At 55.2% G+C, this 24,461-nt stretch overlaps 1 protein-coding gene across 1 annotated transcript; it reads right to left on the bottom strand.

Annotated features, from left to right (window-relative positions):
• Positions 1–103: 103 nt before the first annotated feature.
• On the bottom strand, positions 104–24,461 carry LOC308436761 (gametogenetin-binding protein 1-like; the record flags this gene model as incomplete). The annotated part of the gene is made up of 7 exons (XM_080937731.1): positions 104–569; positions 18,598–18,647; positions 19,817–19,956; positions 21,113–21,254; positions 21,369–21,463; positions 22,931–23,055; positions 24,022–24,461. 7 exons carry the CDS (start codon positions 24,459–24,461, stop codon positions 104–106), a joined length of 1,458 nt encoding a protein of 485 aa, XP_080793857.1.

The following is a 24,461-nucleotide window of genomic DNA, read 5'->3' as shown; positions in this document are numbered from 1 at the left end:
GTAAAGTCGCCCAGGAGCGAGCTGCCAGGCTCCGTGCAGAGGACTGAGGCACTCTGGGCGGAGAGGGGCTCAGTGCCACCCCGCAGCCCGGCGACCCAGACGATCAGGACCGCCAGGGTAGGCTGGCGGCCACCAGAGAGCCAGGAGGCGCGGCGCAGCCGGGGTCCTGGTTAGGAGGTGCCCGCTTCTCTGCACGCCCGCAGCCCTCCAGCCCGGCCCGGCCCGCGCGTACCTGCAGCCGGGAAGGAGCAGGAAGTCTGGGGCCGCCACACACATGCAAATCCCGCCTGGGAGGCGGGGAGGCCACACCCCGCCCCGCCCCTGCCGCGGCTCCCACGTGCACCCGCGCCCGGGGCTCGGCCTCTTCTACACCGCGCGCGTGCACGCTTGCACCCCCAAAAGCGCCCAGCGTGCCCCCGGACGACCCCCGGGCTCTAGCGCGTTCACTAGACGGCTGTCCACCGGCACAGCACTGCACTTCGTGGCTCTCCACCCACGGAGATTCCCCAGATCGCCTAGCCTGCGGCCCACGCGCGGCTGAGCACACCGGGAACTTGGCCACCGTCACCCTGCGGCAACCGCACCCAGCTGAGAACCGTCTTGCGCCTGGATGCGCGCTCAAGCCCTTAGCGTTGCAAATCAGGATTCATTTCTCTCCACATGAAAAGTCTTTTCATTGCACAATAGAAAGTGCTTGGACTTGGAGGGAAATGAAGCAATGGGGTGGTTTTGGGGTTTTATGTTGTTGTTGTTGTAGGGTTGTTTTGGTTTTTTTTTTTTCCCCCCTCTCTCTCTCTTTCCTCTCTCTCTCTCTCTCCCCACATTCCTGTGTACAGAAAAATCTAACTTCCAAATTGGTTCAGCCGCTCCCTCTCCAGGAGGAACTGGCTTCATATTCTCTTGGCTCCTACAGTCTTTGCTTTAAAATAAATAAATAATACCGGGAGGGGGAGAACGCTGCCTCCTCTAGTTAATAGTGCACCCCAGCGCCCACTGAAACAAGTTGCCGTAGCCGGCCCTCGCTCACAAAGCCCAGCCCTCAAACTCATCGCCAAGTTGCCTACTTTCTGTTCTGCGCCACGGAGGCTGGGCGTTTGCTTCCTAGTGCTTTGGTTTGAGCTCCTGAGATAAGAATGCCCCCGCCCCCAAGCCGCCACCACCACCGCTTCGGTCACGTTTGCTTCTTCCTCCCCCCTCCCCCTCCTTATTTCCTGAGGGGCGGGAATGGGGGCGTTTGTCCCTGGGAGAAAAGAAGGAGGGGACTGGAGACAGAAGCAGGAAGAGACCCAGGAGGGGTGGAGACAGCCGTCAGCCGAGAGACAGCTGCTGACCTGCCCTGAGAATATTTGAGCACACGGGATTTTTACCAGGACCCTTAGAGCTAATGGAAGTAGTTATCCAACCCTTTACTGGGAGTTCAAGGCCACATAGTAAGTTTGAGGCTCACCTAGGGCATACGAGAGTCTGCCTAAAATAAAATTGGGCTGAATAGATGGTTAAGTGGTTAAAAGCCTGCTCTTCCAGAGGATCCAGTTTCAATTCCCACCACCCACATGGCAACTCACAACTGTCTGTAACTCCAGTTTGGGGGGGCTCTGGTGGGTCTGGTGGTCTCACACAGACATACATGCAGGCAAAACACCAATGCACATAAAACTAAATAAATACATTTAAAAAATAAAATAAAAGCAGGGCCTGGAGAGATGGCTCAGCAGTTAAGAGCACTGGCTTTGAGTCCCAGCACCCACGTGGCAGCTTACAACCATCTGTAATTCCAGTTCCAAGGATGTGACACCCTTTTCTGGCCTCTTCAGGCACCAGGGACACTCAAGCCAGAAGAGCACTCATACACATAAAATAAACAAATTAACCAAAGTTCATAAAGACCCCAAGAACCTGGAGAGAAGTACAAACTCCAGGATGTTCCACCCGTACCCACAGTCACACCGACTTTTTTGTTTTTTAGACAAAATCATGTAGTAAAGAGCTCTGGCTCTGATCTTCCTGCGTGTACAGCCATGCCCGGTTTATGCCTTGATGGGAGAGGAACTCAGGGCTCTGTGCATGTTAGGCAGGCACTCTACCAACTGAGTAACATGCCCAGGCCCACCTTACCAGGGGTGGGACCGCCCACAGTGCTCTGGAACCTTCCACATCAATCATTAATCAAGAATATGTTCCATTGGCTTACCCGTAGGCCAATCAGATTAAGACATTTTCTCAGCTGAGGGTCCTATTCCCAGATGACCCTGGCTGTGTTAAGCTGTCAATATATATATATTAACAATGTGTGTGTGTATATATATATACATACATATATATATGGCACATGCATCCAATACATTCTAAACTATAGTTTAAAAGAAAAAAAAATCTGGCTAAGCAGTGGTGCACACACCTTTAATCCCAGCACTGGGGAGGCAGAGGCAGGTGGATCTCTGTGAGTTCGAGGCCAGCCTGGTCTACAGAGTGAGTTCCAGAACAGCCAGAGCTACATAGAGAAAAAGCAAAAGAAAGAAAAGTCTTATCTAGTAGGCTCTCCCAAAAAGAGATGACCACAGCCCAGAGAAGAAGCACCAAATAGTGCAGTCCCTCAAGAGGATTCTGGGAAATGGAGTCAAAACTAAGACCCAGTACTCTAGAGTGTGGGAGATAGTCAAGATGGAGCTTTCGGCTCCTCCAACACCAAGTCGGCCATGCCCACTGTCATGATGATAATGAACCAAACCTCTGAAACTGTCCTCGAGCCCTCGGTGAAATGCTTTCTTTTATATGAGTCGCTTTGGTCATGGTTTCTCTCCACAGTAATAGAAGAGTAGTAATTAAGATACCTACTATGTGCAGGGCCTCTTCTCCTTACAGGTGTCTGCCTATTTCTCCTTCCCTGGGCTTTCAGGACAAAAAGCCACAGTTTGAACACTGGCTCTCTGGTGACTACTCCAGACTCCCAGCCCCCTGCTGTCTGGTCCTTCTGTGTCACCACACTGATACTGTCTCAGAGAAAATCCCTCCACTCTGGGTCTGGATGCCCTGAGCGGCCGTGTCTCCATCAACCAGGAAAAGCTCAGAGGTAGGGAGCACACCTCCTGTTCCACTGAGAAATCCAAAGAGGGAGATCCATTGCCAGGCTCCTGCCACGCCTACTGCCTCTAGGAATTCTGGAACATGAGGCTGTTTCCGCCGGCTGCCGGAGCACCCCAGGGTTCAGGCCAGGCTCCACAATGAGCCCTTTCCTGAGTTCTGAGGTGGTACTGATTTAAAAAAAAAAAAAAAAAAAAAAAAGTTCAGCCAGTTTGTTTGTTTGTTTTTAATGCAACAGATGGCAGGGTCAGAGTGCGGTTGAATGGTAGAGTGTGCTAACCATCTGAGAGCCTAGCCACACACCCCGTCGCGCCCCCCCCCCCCCGTGCCCGCCCCACCAAGAACCCTCTTTAAAGAAAACCCAGATGGATTCCGGTTAGCTTGATCCATGACCCTGCAGCTCTCCAGGAGCTTCCTGCTGCCCGCGGGACAGGGTCTGCAGAGCCCAGCCCAGTGGGCCAGACCCCAAACCGCCTCTCCCTCCCGGGTCTTGCATCCTCTACAGAGAGGGAGCTCGCTGGGGCCCAATCCAGAGTTTATGGATGACGGGCATTGGGAGCCATCAGCTTCATGGGAGATACTCCCTCTGACCACAGGTGGCGCTGTGCCTGCTGAGAGGACGTCCTCACCAGCACCTGTAACCGGTCCTGTTTTTACCAACCAGTCTTCACCCTCCCATTATCAGACACTGTGTAGGCGGTAGTGATGACTCCTTTCTGCTTCCCCACAGTGGATTCTGAGGCTCTGGGTGGAGGGGGAGAAACAACAGAAGATTCCAGAATGGGGGAGGGGGTTGAGGAAAATGGTGACCCATCTCTTCTGAGTGGTCGTCAAGTGGGACCAGCTTCAGACCCCAGGAAAGACATCACCACTGCCCCCAAGAAGCAGGTCAGCCTGGCCCGGGGCCCATCCTCAATGGCGGGTGTCTCCCAGTACTTGATGATCGTCCCATCTCCCAAGAGAACCTCTCCTGTAAGGCAAGCAGAGAAAGGGATGATGCTGTTGGGATCCACAGACAGAACTCTCAGAAGCCAGACTTTTATTATTATTATTAAAAATCAAGGCCTCAGACATGATAGGCAATGCTCACACACTGTGCTACACCCTAGCCAGTGTAAAACTTCATGTTATGAGACAGGATCTCCGTTGTGTTGCCCAGGCAGACCTTGACCCCGTGACGTGACCCTTCTTGCATCCTATTCTAGAGCTGCGGAGATCTCAGGCCTACGATGTTACCATGCCCAGCAATTTCACATTGTCTTTCTTTCTTCGTCTTTTTAATTCCAGACTGCAGAGCCGCCAAAGAAGGGGAAAATGTTCAGAAATCACACCGACTAGTGCCCACGGGCAGACCCTGCAGGCGACCCAACTCCCATAATGCCCATTGAGGCTGAGATGAGAGGGTGAAGGAGGGGGGCTCAGACTATTCCCTGAGTTCTGAAGAGTGTCCCCTCAACCCACACACACTCCTGGAGACCTGCCTAGGCTCTGCTGTGTGGTGTTCTAAGTGCAGAACCCTCCGGGATCCAGAAGGTAAATAGGCTTCACGTTGTCACCGTCACCACCCCAGGTGTCACCATGACCTGGCCTAGCCCTCAGGGCCCCTCTGATTGCAACTAGAAAGGCTGAGAACACACTATCACCACCCAGGAACTCTTGCTTTGGGACAGATGACAGACAGTTCTCAAGGGTCTCTTCTATCCCTTACAGGAGAGCCAGGAGTGGGGAGGAGGCTGGAGGGGGCGGGACCAGGATGGGTGAAAGCAGGAAGGGGGCGGGGCCCAGCCTTGGCTGACTCAAAGTGGCAGCCACCAGCTGGGTCACCCCTGTGGGTGGGGTGCCAGTCCAGGCCCGCTGGGTTCCCAGAGAATTCCTTCCCTATGCCATCAGCAGCCCTGGCCGGGCACCCCACCCACAGCGGGGAGCCTCTCAGTCATAGCTGAGGGTGTGCAGGATCCCCGGGAGCCGGCACACTCCCTCGTTCAGGGTACTTTCACTCATGCCCGTACCCACGAGTGAAAATCTACGCTCAGTGTCTTAGGAAGCCAGGAGCTGAGACTAGGCTTGCATTTCCCCTGACCCCGTGCCCTCACTGAAGTATCTATTTCTTCCAGACGTTGGGTGACCTACGCCACACACGGGATCAGAGCGGGAACGCAGTTCACCCAGACTAGACCACAAGCTGTAGTTCCAGGAACATAAGAGGTAAGAGACCCCGAGGGCTGGGACAGAAGACAGCCCCCACCCCACCTACCCCACCAGCAGGCCTTCTCACAGCACAGACTCCAGCTCTGGAGTCCCCACAAATCAGAGAGCCTTCCCCCACCATGCCTGACTCTGAACTTTCCCACGCAAGGCCCATCTCAGACACATCTAAAGCCTGGAGTCAGATCACAGGATCAGCCACAGCCTTTTCCCTGTCTCAGTGTCCCTGGGAAAACAATCGAGTGTCTCTAGTCAGACAGTGACATAAAGCAGCCACACATGCCCAGGACTGATTCAAGAGCAGTTAGGACTTGCCAGGCCTTCAGAAGCACGGACATGGTGAGGGGGTAACCAAGATGGCCGGGTGCCCTGGAGCTGGCCACTGAAAGGCTACCAAGAGCCAGGCCTAGCCACTGCCAACCTGGGTTCGGCAGACAGAGAGCAAACACCCCCACATCTTTCTCTTCCAGCCCTCCAGCCTCCCACCTAGTACAAACTGCAGGCAGTCCCAGGGGAGCTGGGTAACTCTGCGGCACAGCCCCCCTCGGTGGGGGAAAGAAGAGGTCAAAGCAAGGGCATAGGTGTGGGCGGTGGGTTTGGAGAACCAAATGAGAAGGTCTAGTGGAAGTGATTGCTCTGCAGAGCGGGGCAGTCTGCGCTCTCCCTGGGTGTGGTGGCACACCCCTGTAATTACAGCCGTGGGAGGCACAGGAACCTCGAGGTGGAGCCCAGCCTCGGTGACACACCAAGACCCTGTCTCAAAGAGATGACAGGAAGGTCTCCAAGATGGCTCACCAAGCCTGCCTACAGGTGTCCCATCCCCAGAACACACATGGTGGAAGGAGAGACATCAACTCCTGCATGTTGTCTTCTGACCTCCATGTGCATATTGAGACACACTGGTGCCCACGTTACACACATGAAGTAAATAAATAAAATTAGTTATTTAATTACAGGCCCAGCTGCATAGCAAGATCTTGTCTCAAAAAAGAAAAAAAAAAAAATCCCAAGAAAAGGGAAGGAGGACAACCCAGGGGCCGGGGAGAGGCTTAGAGCGTAAAGTACATGCTTCGTCCTAGCACGCACAGCTAGGCATGATGGTGTGAGCCTGTAACCCTGGCCTTTGTGGGCAACAGGAGGACCTGTCAGCAATCCAGCTGAATCAGCCGGTTCCATGTTTAGTGAAAGATTTTGTCTCCAAATCTAAGGCTGGAACAATACAGGAAAACACCTGACTTCAGCCTCTGGGCCTTTGGCATGCACATGCACACAAATACACATATACACATACATACACATGCACACATACATGCACAGATAAACACTAGTATAAAACATACACATGCATACCTAAACACATGTACACATGCATGTACACATAGACATACATGTACACATGCACACTTAAACACACATACTGATGAATGTACGCATAAACAGATGTATGCTTGCATACATAAATACACATGTACATATGCACACATAAATACACACATGTACACATACACTCATGCACATAAGCACACACACATGCACACATAAACACACATATGCAAATATACATACACACAAGTATACACATAAACACACATATACACAAATATAGATACACATGCACACAAATACACACAAATATACAAATACATATGCACATGAAAACATACACATGCACACAAATATGTATACACATATTCAGATATACGTGTACGTGAATCATACATGCACGAAGATGCACACAAACACACATATTTTTTAAATGCAATCTAGCCATGGAATTCGGGTTGTATGGATGACCAAGGATGGGGCTTTTGAAGACAGGAAATTTGACCAAGGTCTCCACAGACCAGGCCCCAAATCCCCTCCACCCATGAACAATGAGCCTGGCATGTACTTCACACACTGGTTAGGACGTCAGGAACCTAGGCTGAGACACTGACACCTTCTGTGACACGTCTGAGTTGGGGAGTGGAGGGAACCACAGTTCTGGTCACCTTCAGCCTGATACCCAGGTGGGCTTGGGGGGAGGGGGAGGGGGCACACAGGTGTCTGTGGGTACGTCCGGTCTCTGTGCCTCACAGCCAAGGAGTGAGAAGGCAAGGAGCCTGGGCCCTGGAAATTTGTAGTGAAGGAAACCTACCTGGAGAACTTCCCAGGACCTGGCTGGGCAGGAGAGGGCCTTGATTGACAGGAGGCAAAACATCGATGCCAAGTCTACCTGGGATTGGCTCTGGCCTCCAGCTGTGCCCACACCTACCTTGGCAGGAAGCAAGCATTCAGGCCAGCCTTGCCCAAACTGCCTGGCCTGAACTGAAAACTGTTAAAACATGCGTGGTTATCCACTCAACGGGTCCTCTCCCACACTAAGTTGACTGGCCTGTTTCTAGATCCTTTATAATAAGGGATGGGGGAGTGAGGAGGGCGTGCCATGCCCTCCCAAGAGAGCAGGAACGGGTCACAGACCAGGCACTCTTAGTGGAGAGGGAGAGAAAGGCCTGCTGTTTGTCCAGGAGCCGAGTAGACACTGGGGCCCTTGTCCTGGGACAGTGGAGGAGGCCTCAGGCCAGATGGAGAACAGCCGGCCTCTTCCTCCCACACCCCCAGCCAGCTCCTGGGCCTTCATAAGAAGAACAGAGAATATTTTCCTGCAAGGTCTGGTGAAACACAGCCAGATCCCAGCCAGACATCAGGAGCTGTGAAGATCTCCAGGGAGCTGGAACGCTGAGCCACGCCGAGCCACGCCGAGCCACGGGCTGCCTTGCCAGACCTCAGGCCTGAAGAGTTGGTGAACCCTTCTCAGGAAGGGACTCCCTGGCTACAGAAAACAACCCCAACTTTGGACTATGGAGCTAAGGGGCAATGTGTACTGGCCACTCAAGGAGGCGCCTCGTGCATGGGGATCCTCTGAGCATACACCCTCTTGGAATTGGGGTTCTGGTGTAGATCCGGGTCATTCCTGTAAATTACATGCAGTTTTACTGTGTGCTGTGGAAGTCTGGATGTGGTGACATGTGACTGGAGCTCAAGCTATAGGGGATGGGCAGGAAGAGGCCGAGGCTTTTCTGGGGAAGCTGAGGCTTTAACGGACAAGCTAGACAGAGCAAATGCCACGTGCAAAGATCCTGGGACAAGAAGGAGTAAAAAAATCCAAAAACAGGAGCACTGGAGTTACAAGAGGAGTTGAGAGAGGCTTTGTGGACCAGGCAAGGCTGGGGCCAGGGAGATGGCAGAGCAGTTAAAATCACTGGCTACTCTTGGGGAGACTCCCAGGACCCTCATGATGACTCATGGCTGCCCAAAACACCAGTCCCAGGTAAAACTAATGCCCTCTTCTGGCCTCTGAGTGAACTGCATGCTGATGGTACACAGCATACAAGCAAACACATACAATAAAAGTATTTTTGTCTTTGTTTTGAGACAGGGTCTTACTACGTAACACTGGCTATCCTGGAACTCGCCTTGTAGATCAGGCTGGACTCAAACTCATAGAGGTCTGCCTCCACAGTTCTGAGACTAAAGGACTGTGCCTCTGCAACCTGACTCAGATTGTTTCCGATGATAGATAGATAGATAGATAGATGATAGATAAAATAAAGATGAAAAATAAAAGGAGAGATTTGGTTTTGCTCTTTTGTTGTTGCTGTGGATATAGGGTTTTATGTAGCCCAGGCTTGCCTCAACCTCAAACTTACCATGTAGCTGAGGATGACCTATATATTCTGATCCTCTACCTCCTAAGTGCTGGGATTAAGGATTCAGGAACCCTGCGTGGTGGCTGAGAACACAGTTCAGTTGGCAGAGCACTTGCCTAGCATGCTGAAGCCCTGGCTTCATCTTCAGCACTGTTTAAGCTGGGGTGGTGATGTGTGCCTGTAATCCATGTATTAGGGAAGTAGAAGCAGGAGGATCAAAGTCCAAGGTCATCCTTGGCTACGTAGTGAATTGGAAGCTAGCCTGGACTACATGAGACTGTCTCATGGGGAGGGGGTCTTAGGTAGTAATGTGGTGTTCCCATGGTCAGGTCTACTACTGTACCATCTCATGGTGCATTTGCTGTGATTGACAGCTTGCTATGATTGACAGTTCACTATGATTGACAGCTTGGTGCATTCGCTGTGACTGACATCTCACTGTGATTGACAAGCCACTGCCAATGACTCAGCTGAAGCTCACGTTTGTGGCAAAAGCTTACCATGTGGTCAATTCGTGGGTTTTGACAAGGTCACATGTCCATCCTCACAGTACCTCACGGAAGTTCCCCTGAGAGCAGTCTCAGTGCCAAATCCATAGGGTCTTCCTGAATCCATGTCTGGCTGTGGACACCATTAAGATGTTTTGGTGGGTGAGGAAAACCCAGCCCAGAAGCTAACTGGTCAGTCTGTTGGAGTCTCAGAGAAAAAGACAATGAGCTGGAATCTCATTTCATTCCAATTTCCCCAAATCTGACCCTAAGGCTATGTCTTGGGGAATGGTTTGTGCAGGAGACCTAGGGAAGCTCAGTCCCAGTGGGGCCCCAGGACGTGCCCTGTTGGTTGTGAAGATTCTGACTGTCCCTCCCAGGGGTGGAGAAGCCTGCACCATTATCCTCTCACCTGCCCGCCAGCCTGGAGACTTTAATCCAAGCCTGTCTGTCTGCTTGTGCAGAGTGAGGAAGCCCTGAGGCGGGGAAGATTCTAGAAGACTTCTGTGAAGGAACTGTAGCGCTGGGCCGACAGCCAGTCCAAGTCTTCTGGCTTCTCTCCCCTAGCACTCTCTGATTAGTCGTTTGTCCCACGTGCCCGTGTGCCTCAGCCCTCTGCCCAGCCTGACTTGTAGTGTGTGTCACCAAGCTGTAGGAAACAGAAGAGCTCAGAACCTCAGGGTCTCTGGAACAGACCATCCAAGGTAACCGGCCTCCTTGAGACCTTAAAGGTACATTCTTAGAGGATGGAAATGGTTCCTACAGTGGTACCCCTCGCCCTGCAACCTAAGGTTAGCCGGTCCCAGAGGACCCTGGAGCCACTGTCTGAGCTGAGGATAAAGGTACAGCTTGCTGTGATTCTCAGCCACAACCCTGTCCTGACACTGACCTTCGACAAGCAGGGTCTGTTCTCTGTATTGCTTGAAATGGGGTCACCTGTAGCCCAGGCTTGCCTCAAACTATCAGTGGACTCAACCTTCCTAACGCTATGACCCTTTGATACAGCTCCTCATGTTGTGGTGACCCCCAACCATGAAATTATTCTCGTTGCTACATCATAACTGTAATTTTGCCGTTGTGAATCATATGTAAGTATCTGGTATGCACTGTGTCCGATGGGTGACCCCTATGGAAAGGTCATTTTGCCTCCTAGGCGATCACGGCCCACGGGCTGAGAAACATTGAACTATAGGGTCTCCTGGGCTAGTCAGGCCCCACAGGGCAGCTGAAAGAGGACTTTGTCCTTATGGTGGCTAAGAGGAACCCCAAATTAGGACATGAACCCCATTGAGATTTGCGTTCCCAGATCCTCCCGGAACAGCTAGATCTCTGCTTCAGTTCCATCTTCTCCCGGGAGCCCAGTGAACTTCCACCACCCTCAGCTCTGGACCTCTCTGCATCCAAGTGCTTCTCTCTGGGATCAGTCTGTGTATCACTTACTGGACCTACTGCCCCGGTGCCACGAGACTCTAGAGTCAGTGCAGTAGTTCCTGTCACCGTGGATAGAACATGGAAGTCAGGGGGGGTCAGACGACAGGAAGGACTTGCTGGTAGACAGAAGCAGATCAGCGGCTATAACTGAAGAGTTCTGTCAAGGGGGGGAACCTGACAGGCTGCCTATGCAAATTCAAACTTGGGACCTTACGGCTGTAACTTTTGGTTTTTCCAGATCCTTAGCACTGCACAAACCAGGTATATCTCATCACAGACACACACACACACACACACACACACACACACACACACACACAGATAGGAAAGGAGGAGGCACCCATGATCTGCAACAAGCCCAGATGCATCATCAGCTTCTGACTGGTCACTGCTTGAGCCCTGCTTCAGGAGTTCGGCCTCTCCTTGGAACCACCCCGCTACCCTGAAGGAGCTGCCTGCCCTGTCTTCGCTTTCAGGTCCCAGCTTTGTGTCCGGCCCAGGAGAGGTTCTAACGGGGAGACAAGGTGGATAACCAAGAACCACCCAGGGCTTTGGGGGCAATGTTCCCGTGGCAGCTGCCGTATAGCAAATGTGCAGAACTTAATGGTGGGAGGCCACTAACTCATTATTGCACAAACTTCTGTACATCAGGAGGCCTGGAAGGGCCTGCTAAAGGTGCTTCTTGCTGGGGGTCTTGTGTCACATGGTCAGTGAGGGCCAGAGCCAGCCTACAGGCACAGTTGAGCTGGGTATGTGTCATGGCTATGCCTGGGGCTGGCTGGTGTTCCTGGCCTGGGCTGGGAGCTAAGATGGAGCCAAAGATGCAGGGGCGTGTATGTATGTATGTATGTATGTATGTATATATGTATGTATGTATGCATGCATGTATGTGTGTGTGAATGCTCTCTATTTTTTTGTAGCCCAGGCTAGCCTGGAGCTCCTTCTGCCTCAACCTCTCAGAGCTGTGATTACAGGTGTGGGTCAGAACATCTCACTTAGGGGCTGGGTTTTAAAACCATCATGGCTGACAACTCAAACGGGTCTTTCCCCGTTCTGCACAGCCCCGATTCAGATTCCAAGAGGGAGGAAGGGGAGGAGCAGAAAGCACTGGGCCGTCCTGTGAGCTGGGGACAGTGAGGGCCACGCAGGGAATGTTCCTGAGGGTGCTGGGTTAGAGATGAGGCCTGTGAGGGGAGACACTGGCTCTCACCTGCTCTCAGACTCAGGGCTACAGCTTCGTTAAGAGATGCTGACAGCTTCTTGGTGACCGACCACAGGGGAGAGGGAAAGCCCGGTGATGGCCCAGCTGGCTACCAGTGACACACTCTGAGGTGTGAGGGGCAGGGAGCCTGGGGTGAGTCTGTACCTGCCCTGTCACTCCTCTGTTCAGAACCTCCAGACAGGCTATGGCCAGGCTGCAAGTCCCTAGCCATGTGGCCACTCCCAAGGTCCACCCGGGTCCTCAGGCGCTTCCTGAGCATTGGGGTTCATCCTGTCCTTCCGCTGCAGACAGGGAGCTGAGCTGTGTGTATTCCATATCTGAAAGGAAGAGCTGCCGTGTTCAGGCCCAGTCCCCTACCCTGCTGGAGCCGCCATGGCCAGGGTAAGCGGGGCAGAGCCCAGGGAGGGCCTTGGGAAGGTTTGACTGTGTGCCCTGGGCTGTGAACCCTTTCTGGCTTCCTTCCTTCTTACGGTTTCACTTCCCCTATCCATTCATGACTTTTTCTCACATTCCACCCACCTGACTCCCAACCGCCCTCTGCTCCTGCAGCACCCATCCACCCAGCCGGGCCAAGTTTCAAGACCACCTCGTCTGGGTGTGGCAGTGCGCGTCTTCCATCCGGGCGCTTGGGAGGCAGAGGCAGCCAGATGTCTGAGGATTTGGGCCAGCCTGGTCTACAGGGCAAGTTCCAGGCCAGCCAGAGTTACAGAAAGACTCTGTCTCAAAATGGAGGCTGCGCCAGCTAGGCTGGTTCTAGGCTCAGGAACCGAGGCAGTCAAAACATGTAACATATGATCCCATGAAGCAGGAGCTCCATCAGACACAGACAGTACGCTGTCACTTAGGAGGTGGCGGTCACACACACACACACACACACACACACACACACACACAACAGACGGCGGGTTGGCTCGTGCCTGCCGCCTCTGCACTTGGAAACAGAGGATCGCTGAGAGGATTCGAAGCTAGCCTGGGCTACAGAGGGAGTTACAGGCCAGCCAGGATTGTACAGTGTGATCCTGAGTTCCTTCCCCAGCACTATCAAGGAGAGAGAGGGAGGGAGGGAGGGAAACCACGGGGGGGGGGGGGGTCACACAGATCCCTAGAAACAGAACCTCATTCGAGAACGGCAGGAGCAAAGGCCCTGGGGTAGGGGCAGGAGCAAAGGCCCTGGGGTAGGGGCAGGAGCAAAGGCCCTGGGGTAGGGGCAGGAGCAAAGGCCCTGGGGTAGGGGCAGGAGCAAAGGCCCTGGGGTAGGGGCAGGAGCAAAGGCCCTGGGGTAGGGGCAGGAGCAAAGGCCCTGGGGTAGGGGCAGGAGCAAAGGCCCTGGGGTAGGGGCAGGAGCAAAGGCCCTGGGGTAGGGGCAGGAGCAAAGGCCCTGGGGTAGGGGCAGGAACGGGCTAAGTGCGGTTATAGAACAGCAAAGAATCCTGTGTACACTGAGCACCGGGCAGGAAAAAACAACCAGAGATGGGGTTGAAGACCCGCAGGAACAGTCGGGGCCTTGCCAGCCAGCATTGGGAGGAGGCGAGAGGGGTGCGGGGCCAGGACTCTGAACAGAGGATTGTTGTTCAAACAACAGTAGTCTCCGGTTACACAGAGCCTGTGTGTTAGCCGCATCTCTGCTCTGGCACGCATGGAGGTCTCTGGTAACCTGGGAGAGGCGGGAAACCGGATGTCTAGGACAAGTGGAGTGACTGCCTGGGGTTGTGGCACGGCTGAGCTTCGGAGCAAGCCAAGCTCCGGATGACCCCAGGCAGCTTGACTTCCCAGAGCTCAGGGAGACAGAGTCTCATTCAGTCCAGCCTGTCCCCAGACCCACCTCTTCCCTGAGGATGACCTTGAACCCTCAACCCTCCTTCCCTCACCTCTTCACTGCAGAGATTACGGAGAACACCTGGCTACCCTGCTGCCTTCCGCGCTGAGCACCCTGCCAGTCTCCCTGACGGTCACCCCCTCCATGGTTCCGACCGCCCGGAGGATGCCAGCTGAGTCACTTAGGTTGGCTTGGGCAGCGCTGTAAAATCTGGATGCGGCTGTGAGTGGGTTAGCCAAGTGGTTAGCATGACAGGCTACCTCTCTGGCCCTCCCCCCATTCACTCTGAGCCCAGAGTGCCCCCAGGACCACCCATCAATCCTGCCACAGTACCACAGAAACAGCCCTGTGTGCCTACCACAGAGATCAACCACCTCTGAGCGGTAACCATGAATCCTGATAGCCCAGGAGCCTGCCTGGAGGCCAGGGGACTCCAGTTACAGCAAGAATAGGGGAGGACATTCAGGACCTGCGTCACCCTAACCTCACAGGAGTGAAGGCTGGAAGCCCCTGGGGCAGAGGATCCTGGGCCGGGCAGGCCCGCCCCATGGGTAGGGTGAGGAGTCTGGGGCCCGGTCCAGACTCTAACGTGGCCGTACAAGGGTCTAGCCGTCACCGGAGGGAACTGAATGAGGGGGCCTAAGGGGGTCGGGCAAGCAGCTGGCCATGGTGATGCCTGCCCGGCTCGGCTCCCGCTGCCTCCTCCTGGCCGACCCTGATCCCCATCTGTGTGGCTCAGGACTCTGTGCCTGGGAACTTCGTTTGCAGACAGGAGCCCCTGCAACCTATTAACAGGCTGTGTTCATCTGTGCTGTGGGTGCCGGAAGCTACGGGCAGGAACTAGCGCGGTTGGGTGGTCGCGGCTGGGCGGGTGTACCCTCCCACTGCTCCACTCCGGCTGTGGGTGCCCACGTGCAACCTTTCCGGGTGCTACTCCACAAGCCAGCCTTTGTGGTGTTCCGAGTTCTGCAGGGGCAGGGGCTCCACCTAAGGCACCAGATCGGCTCGCAAGGGTACAGCCCAGGGGCATCCCTTGGAGGAAACACCATCAGAGGGAAACCAGACCTATCTCATTTGTGTGGAGCCGAGCAGGGACAGGGTCTCAGGCAGCCCAGGCTGGCTTCCAGCTCCTGGGTTTACAGGTGTGCTGCCCCGTGCCCAGCCAAAGGTGGAAGACTTTGAGCTCTGTCTAGTTTCATTTCTCGTGCTTAACCAGAACTGGGATGCTGGTGGTTATTAATGGCTTTGTTCTGAAGTTCCTTTTGGGATTTACTGCCATTCTGGCTTTGTTTGGTTTTGTTTTCGCTTGAAATACTTGTTCATTTTGGAGTCAGGATCTCAGGCTGGCCTCAACTGGCTTGGTATCCAAGGGTGACCTTGAACTTCTGACCCTCCTGCTTCCACCTCCCAGGGTGTCTGTCCCATCACCAACTGGGCTTGGGGATGAACCCAGGGCCGTGGGTTTAGGAAGCAAGCTCTCCTCTTTGAGGTCTGTGAGCCAGCGAGATCAGTTTTTTGGCTTTTCACCAGCCTACATGAGGAGTTTGTGGTTTTCCCATTTCACGCCTACAAACACAACAGGGATTCAGTTGGGGGGGTGGGGGCGGGGTTGCTGGTTTGCAGTCTCAGCAGGAGTAGCTTCCAGCCTGATGTGTCCTGTCCTGTTATGCTCCCCCACCCCCTACCACCCCCTACCCCCCCCACCCCCCACACCCAGTGGGAGAGGATTCTGCAGGTGGCCGCTTACTTCCCTGCCTAGGCCGGGCAGGGCCTGGGGCAGCAGCTCACCTGGAGGTCCTGCCTACCTGCCAGGCCCGAGCTCCCAAGTGCCTCCACCTGAGGCCTGCACTGAGTTCCAGCTCAACCCTAGGAGTGGACCTGCAGCTGCTTTAATTAACGTCCACCCCCACAGCACACCGTGTGGTGTTTCGAGGATGCGGTGAGACACAGGCTGCCCTGCCAGGGACAAGCACAGGCAGAGGCACCTGGGTCTCCACAGACAGATAGGAGATGCCTGTCCTGATGGACCCAGCGCTTCCCTGTCTCTAACATGCTGCAAACCCGACCCTGGGCCACGGCCAGCCCTGTTGGTTCGAGTTGAGCAAACTGGAGGCTGCTCCCTGCCTGGTGTGCTGAGCCTAGCAGATGGAGTTCAGACCAGGTGAATTCTGATTCCGGCCACCACGGGATCCTGCACAGTGACGCCTAAAGGCCACCTAGTCTCCGGATTGGACCCAGGGATGTCTGCAGGCTTCCATTCACTGCCAGGGACTCCCTCCTCCACAGAAGCGCCTAGTTTAGGATGCATGCCATCATTTACCCTGTCTGCCAAGCCAGGCCTTCCTCGGAAGCCAGCCCTGGACCCCTCGGGGCTGGGAAGAGGCCTCATGTCTGCACACACACACACACACAAACCTCTCCCTCTCTCTCCCTGCCCCCTCCCCCCCCCCCCCCCCCCCCGGACAGCACCATCACCCGTGTCTCTTTCCCTCAGTCTTTTGAGTCACAGGAACCCTGAAGCAAATGGAGCCATGAGGCTAGCCCACAGACACAGAAGAGGAATGGCCAGTTGTGGAGGGTGAGTCGAGTCCACACACTGAACCAAGCCTTTGCCCGGGGGGTGGGGGGGATACGTCCTTGAGAACTCTGCCGCCTGCCTGCCAAGGCCTCACCCTTCCCAGCCCCGACGTGAAGGAAGTGATTAGCCGAGCGATCTGGGCACAGGTGAGTCATCCGGTCACAAGGCAGACAGACCTCCTGGCTGACTCAGTTCAGCTGGCCCTCCACCAGCCTCCAGCTCTAGACACTGAGTCAAGGCCTCTGCGGGCCCTGGCCAGGAAGCCTTGAAGAGAACTCCTGCACCCCCCCCCCAGCGTCCCTAGTTGTTTCTAGCCACCCCATACAATGACGGCATCGAGGGGGGTGAGTTCTGCAGCCGTCCACCACCCGAGGTTGTGGCCTCTCACCAGGCACCAGCAAACAGTGGCTACCCTATGACTGGCCGAGCCAGGGGCAGTGGCAGTCACCTGTTATCCCCGGGACTCGGAAGCAGAGCTGGGCAGAGGGTGAGGTAGGGACCATAGGGACCGGCCTGGCTCACGCTGATCTGCAAGCTCTCTAGCCGGCCCCACGGTGGGATACGTGGGTGGCACGAGACAAGCTCTCCCCTGTGTGCCTTCAGGGGGGCTTGGAGTCCAGGAGAGGAACAGACCCTGTTGAGATGGCAGGGCCCCTGGTGTGCCAGGAAACCAGGCTGAAGACCCCGTCCACTCCCAAGTTCCCTTTGTCTCTGGATTTACACCCATCTAGTCTGGGGAGCCCATTCACCTGACCGGTCACATCTTCAGTTGTCAATTTGACACATCTGGGAAGGGGGTGTTAACTCAAGAACCCCCTTCCACTAGATTAGCCTGTGGGTGTGTGTGTGCCATTCTTCTCTAGATGGCTAATTGGCACCAGAGGGCCCCAGCCCTTTGTGGGTGGAGCTATGCAGAGAAGCAGCTGAGGGGCTGCACAGGACCAGTGTTTGGTTCCCTGCAGTGGGCTGCTTACAATTGTAACACCAGCTTCAGGAATCTGATACACTCTTCTGGATGCTGAGGTCACCTGTACTTAGCACAGTCACATACACAAACACATATGCACACGAACGATTTAAATTAAATCTTAAAGAAAAAAAAGGTGGGCTGGAGAGGTGGCTCAGTGGTTAAGAGCACTGACTGACTGCTCTTCCAGAGGTCCTGAGTTCAAACCCCAGCAACCACATGGTGGCTCACAACCATCTGTAATGAGATCTGATGCCCTCTTCTGGTGTGTCTGAAGACAGCTACAGTGTACTTATATATAATAAATAAATCTAAAAAAGAAAGAAAAAAGGTGGCTGAACAAGCCAGAGGAGAGAAGCCGGCAAGCATTGCCCCTCCATGACTGTCTTGCCCTTCATGGCCTCTGTGCTTCAGTTCCTGAGTTCCGGCCCTGACTTTTCTCCTGCCGTGAACTAACTGTAAGCTCTAAGATGAGATATGTACGCCCTTCCCACACACCAACTTCAGGGAACCCTTCCTCGCCTGCCCGCAGCAGCCGTCCCTTGCCAGCTGCCCTGAAGCAGGTCCCCACAGCTCAGGGCCCCTTTCCTGGCTTTGTCCCTGGGCTGCCTGGGCAGGAGCTTCCTGCCAGGAGAATTCCCGGATCCTCCTGGTGAGGACGGCAGTGTAGCATGGGAACTCTGGGAGAGAGGGAAGTTGGGGGACTCGCCTCCTTGCTGGCAGGCAGCACCCTCAGGTTACCCTAAATCCTCCTCCCTTCCCTGCCCTGGAGCCCAGAGGTGGCTTTCCACACCAGCTGCTCTGTGGAGCACAAATTGGGGGCTGGAGACCCTAATAATCTGGGCAGGTGATGGAAGGGGATGGGGCCCGGGGACAGACAGCCTAAGAGGCGCATGTCAAACTAGCTTTTATTACAGATTTATAACATCATCTGCGGGAGTCTGACGGGTAGAGATAGTACTGGACAGGCCCACTGCGTGCACGCACACGCACAGGATGCTACTCATCCCCAAACCCAAGGCCCCAGGGACTCCTGGCATGTGTCCCAAGAAGAGACACAGGTCGGACTGGGGTGCTAGGGGCGCGGGTGCGGTGGGCTCCTGCCAGCACGGGGCCTCACTCCGGAGGGGGCCAGTTTCCCATCTCATCCATCTCTTCCAGGAGCAGATGCTGCGGGCAACATCGATGAAAGACGGTGTTCCCTGCCCTGCATTCCAGAACCTTCCCACCTACTTTTTCCCCACATCTCCAGCCCCCCCACACACCTCCTCCCCGTCTTTTCCAGACTTTCCTCACCACCCCAGAGCTGGCCCAGGTTCACAGACACTGAGCCCACTACCCCCATAATGTAGGAACACTTCTCTTTCAACCTCTGGGTTCCGTGGAAGTGAGAGACCCTGAGGGTTCCTCCCTTCCCTTTTGCCTCTTGTCCTGGGGGATTCTGCAGGCTTTCTTCTAGCTGAATGGAGCTTCGGCTGCCTTAATGAACACCCCCGGGGCCCTGGCATTCCCCAAAAGCCAAGGAGCTGTTCTGTCCCCCTGAGCATGTGGCCCTAAGGGCTGAGGAGAGACACCCGCTACAGGAGGTCTTGAGGGTGTAGTTCTGACCCCCAAAGAGAGACCTGGGGGAGGGGCCCACATGCACTATCTAGAAACCCCCCAGTCTCCATGACTGTGAGCCCAGGATGTCAGAGCAGACAGGCTCACGAGGTCCTGGATTGGAGCCCCTCAGTATGCAGGGAAAGTTAAATGCCCACACTGGTTCCGTGACTAGGATGTGGGGTATCGGGCTCCTGGGGCACGGGCACACATGTGAGCAGGTTTAGTTCATCCTCAGTGCCCAGCAGCTGTGAATTCCTGGCCTGTCCCCACACTGTGGAGTCCTGCTGCAGTGCCAGTCCTTGCAGCGGCCAAGAACCAAGTCCAGATAACATGACAGGAAAGCCTAACTAGACTCTGCTTGTGTGAACCCTGGCTTCTGTGAGCCACCGACCGACCATCGGACAGAGAGAAACGATGAATGGACGGAAATGGCCCGGATAATATGTGGTCACTCCCCCCAGAGCCTGCATCTGTGTGTCTGCAGGCTTTGGGGTGAATGAGGGAGAAAAGAAAGAGAGCCACATTCTTCCGTGTGAGCCCATCCTGACAAATCTCCCTGTCTGGAGTTCCAGCATTGGGGAGGGTAGAGTCAGGAGGAACAGAAGCCCAAGGCCAGTCTGGGCTACAAAGTGAGGCTAGCCTGGGTTACAAGAGAATCCCCCATCTCAAACAAAAATAAAACAAAAACCGGGGACAATACTGGTTCTGGTGTGTCTGTGTGTTGGGGGTGGGCATACCTGGCCGTCCACCATGCCAGCCTCCTCCAGTGTGATGTCCGGCTGGGTCAGCAGCTCCCGGCCCTCAGGGTTGCCCACCTTCCAGAGGCGAGCCTCTCGCTGCACTGCCAGAATCTTCTTCAGCTCAGACTCCACAAAGCCTTTGAGGCAAAGAGAGGGGCTGTGGGTGGGCTGGATGGGGGGGCACAGGTACTTGGTCTCTGTTCCTCTTCTTGGTGTATCACCTCTGACACCCACAAACCATTGGAGCCACCAGGTTTCCTGTAATGCCGATGGCAACCACTCCTCTGTAGGCAGCCTGTCTGTGGGGGTGGTGGTGGGGGAGGCTGGTCCTCGGAAAGATCAGAACAAAACATGGGGACTTTCAGCTTGAGAGGTTGAGGCAGGAGGATCAGGAGTTCGAGACTGGCCAGACAACTTAGTGAGCGTGTTTAAAACATTAAAAAGAAAAAGAGAGAAAAAAAAAAAAAAAAACAGATTCCCTCAAACCCTAAGCTCCGTGAGATTCTCAGACAAGTTATTTGGGCACAAGGAGGGAATCACAGAACCCCGACTGCTGGCCAGAAGCCCAGGCAGTCCCCTAAGCTTGGATCAGAGTCTATAGACCACAGGGGGGCATCGTGGTCGAACCAGCCTCAGCCAGCAGGGAGCTGGTGCCATCTTCCCCCCCCCCCCCAGGACTCGGCATTGCTGGTCAGGGTCAGCTGACTGCTGTGTGGGTTGCCCAACCTCTCTGGGCTCCAGTTCCCACGCTGTTGGTGGGAGGTATGATGGCAGCCACTTCAGAAGTGTCAATTAAAAGAATGTCCCCAGTCACGGCTGTGTAGACATAAATATTGTGGGGGAGGGTCTTCCTATTGTTTTTACTTTTTTTTCCCCTTCTAATGTGTGCATCTGTGCACGGCTGTCTTTGGAGGCCAGGCGGGGGTGTCGGATCGTTTGAAGCTAGAGTCACAGGCAGCGGGGAGAAACCCAACATGGGTGCTGGGAACTCAACTGGGGTCCTCTGTACCTCCACCTCTCCAGGTCTAAGGAGCCGACTGCCATTGTCTGATGCTAAGCAAAGCAAAAACCAGTCTTGGAGCTGAGTGGGGTCGGGGTGGGAGTTGTTGAGTGGCCCTTGCGGGGGGGGGGGTCCTAGCTCTTGCTGGGGAGGGGGTGTGGGGGGTCCTAGCTCGTTGTGGAAGAGACTGTCAAAGGCCAGTCATCGCACGTCTTCTGCTGCCACCTGGTGGTCGATGCCCGCATTTCTTCCCTAAGCCATTGGCCAGAGCCGGGGCTTCCTGCCGCACTTACCCACGGTATCTGTGGACCTAAAGGTCTTCTGCAGCGGCGACTGGTAGGTGGAGCTGCGCGGGGCACACCACCTGAGGCTGCTCTCGTCCACCGCTTCCTCTCTCTCCGCTCTCTCGTCGTGGGGCGTGCCTGGTCTCTGAGCCTGTGCAGGGGGCGCGCGCGGGGTATGGGTAGGGGGGGTATCGGGTTAGAACTCTGGGTCTGCGTCCCCCTCCTCCCAAAACCAAGGAACAGGAGGAGACCCGGCCGCACTGACCTTGGCCATGGCTGACTTCTGGAGCTGCTTGTACAAGCCAAGGAGATAGTTCCACGGGGTGGACCCCACCTTGCAAGAGGACAGCCTGAGGTCTCCTGTGAAGGTGGTGACCTCTGAGGCTGGCAGCAAGCTGATGGACGCCGGTCTCAGAGGGAGGGGGAGGGGAGAGGCACATACCACGGCGTGGGTACGTGTATAGTTCTCACCGTCCACCATTCCAGTCCAGGGAAGCAAGCTCAGGCCATAAGCTTGGCGGTGGTGTCCTTTACCTAAGACCCATGCTGTCCCCTGGTCTTACTGTTTTTTGTTGTTTTCTTGCTGCTGTTCCGTGTTCCCCAGACACCACAAGAAGGCTGACCTTGAACTTCTGACCTTCCTGCCTCCGCCCGCCCCCCATCTGCCCCGGAATTCCAGATGTGTGCTGCTATGCTTAGCTTTGTTCTTGCAGAGAGAAGTATGTCACTGAAAAAGCAACTTTTATTCTCCTGATGGAATTGTCACCTCCGAGGCTCACTGCCTCCACTGGCTAACACAGGCCTGGCCCTGGAAGCGTCTAGCCTCTGTACAATCTGATCTAGGCCTAGAGTGTTTCCAGCCTCTGAGACTGGCTGCTGAGTAAACTCACCCTTTCTAGTTCTTTCTGAGCTCTGGCTGGTTCGGTTCAGCTGTTCAGGCTCAAACTCCTCTCCACACTGACTGGTTCAGTCTGGAGTCTCTTGGCTTCCCCTGCATTGCTCTGCCTGGCCTTTTTCTAACTCCGGCCATCTGTTCTAGTCTTCAGGCTCCCTCTCATTCTCCGGCCTGTCTGTCTTCACCTGCGTCTGGCTTGTTCTCTCTCCAACCTGACTCTGTACAGCTCTCCCAGTTAAAACTGCCTCCTCTCTCTCCACTGCCCCTCTTAGGTAGCTTCCCTCTCCTCCCTCTTCTCCTGAGTTGGGCGCCTCCTATTCTGTCAGATCTTTCTCTGATTCGTCACTTTGTCTGCCACTCAACCAGACATCACTTTCAAGCATGGCGGCTTTCTTCCACAAACTCAGTTTACCTTCACTGCTTGGGGTTAAAGGTGTGTATTAAGGGCGTGTCTGTACTCCAGTCAGAGGGAGCCACACCACAACTGGAAACCACCCCAACATCCTGCAGCACAGCGCCTCGAAGAAGCTGGGCTGACCTTGAACCCAGTTCCCTTTGCCTTCCTTAAAGTGCTGGGACTAGAATGAGTTGCTGCACGGGCCTCCACTGCGTTTGACCGAATGCCTACTGTGTGCCAGGCCCTACTGTGTGCTCAGCCATGATCTAGCCTTTTGCCGCCTCGCTGGTCTTTGTGAGGTGCCTCAGAGACCAGTGCTGTCCATTTCCGTCATATGGTTGAGGAGAGCAAGCAGAAACACTCCGCAACACTCCACCATCCCTCCCATGGCATGGCGTGGAGCAAGCGGAATTCCAAACCTCGGGCTCTATGTCATGCCTCGCTGGGCTCCCCGTCCCGGGAAGTCCTAGAGGAAAAAGCGTCCATTCTGCTCCCCGTCTCCCCTCCCCTCTGCCTCTCCCACCTGCATCCTTACCAAACTCAATTGGGCAGTGTTCATCCTCTTCCTCTTTGGGGAAGGCCCCAGGGGTGAGCTTCAGTGATTCCAGAACCCACCTCGGGCACCCTTGTTCTGCTCCCAGGACCTGGCCAAAGCGTTCCCTAAACCCAAAGCTACAGTCAGGCGGGGGAGTCAGGGGACACCCACAGATGTGGCCAAGCCTGCTCTATCTTGAGTCTCTCCAGGGACCTGCTTGAACCCCTATCCTCTCTCCCAGGCTCCTGCTCTGTTCCCTGGAGTATCGAACAGAGGGGCTTTTCTACCACCTCTGGGGGACTGGGGGATGTAGGAGGCAGGGAGGGAGGCACCTTCCACACAGGAGAGGCTGTGAAGACCAGTGGGGGAGAAAGCCAGGCAGGAAATAGGAGTGCAGGCTGGAGCAGAACCTACCTCCGCGAGCTCTGTCCGGGCTCCAGTGCGCCCCTTCCTCCTCTCTAGTATACTTTGTGGTGATGGTGTTTGCTTTTTCAGGACAGGATTCACCCCCCCCCGGCCCCCAGTGTAGCCCTGGCTGTCCTAGAACTAGCTCTGTAGACCAGGCTGGCCTCAGATGCAAAGATCTACCTGCCTCTGCCTTCTGAGTGCTGGGGTCAAAGGTGCGCAGCACCACTGCCTAGTGGTTTTGTTGTGCTGAGGACTAAACCCAGGGCTAGGAATGCACTAAGCAGGTGGTGCTCCACCCCTAAGCAGGCGGTGCTCCACCCCTAAGCAGGCGGTGCTCCACCCCTAAGCAGGCGGTGCTCCACCCCTAAGCAGGCGGTGCTCCACCCCTAAGCAGGCGGTGCTCCACCCCTAAGCAGGCGGTGCTCCACCCCTAAGCAGGCGGTGCTCCACCCCTAAGCCACACCAGCCCCCTGGTGTTCACTCCACAGTCCAGTCACCCCTCACACAGCCCTTTGCTGACCCTCCCCACCCTTGGCACTATTCCTCATGGCTTGGACTATTCAGGACCCCTTACTCCAGCCCTTCATAGCCATGGGCTTCTACTTACGGCCCTCATGCCTGCTTCCTCTTTCTGCTTTCTAAGCCAGGCTACCCCACCAGCTCCAGCAGTCCCAGCCTCTCACCTGACGGAGGCCCCAGAGACCTCCGCTGCTGGCTCTTTCTCCTCTCCTTTCTTCTCAGGCAGGGGCTCCAGAACCTCCCAGGTTCCTCTGGTAGGAACTGATGTTACCTCACCCTTGGTTCTTAGCTTCAGGGCATCCTTGGAGGTAAAGGTCTGGGACCCTGTGTCCCCAGTGCCCAGCCCAAAGGCGTCATGCAGCCTCGGGTTGGAGGGAGCTGGAGAGAGGACCCTGGGCCGGGACTCCCTCTTCCCACGACCTCCCTGGTGGTCCATCCTTGAGGAGACAACATTCTCCTCTGGTGGGGAGCTGGGCTGACTCGTGGTCAGGGGCTTGTTAGAGCTCTTAGAACTGCCCTTACTCCCCACCAGGCTACGGAGAAAACGCAACATGGAGGAGCAACCTAAGATCCGTGACCGAGGGGTCCGAGCCTGGGCCGCCAT

The sequence above is a fragment of the Micromys minutus genome (assembly GCF_963924665.1).
Source record: "Micromys minutus genome assembly, chromosome: 25".
In the NCBI taxonomy this organism is placed as follows: domain Eukaryota; kingdom Metazoa; phylum Chordata; class Mammalia; order Rodentia; family Muridae; genus Micromys; species Micromys minutus.
Note: the sequence above shows the minus strand (reverse complement) of the source record. Positions and strands in the feature narration are given on the sequence as shown.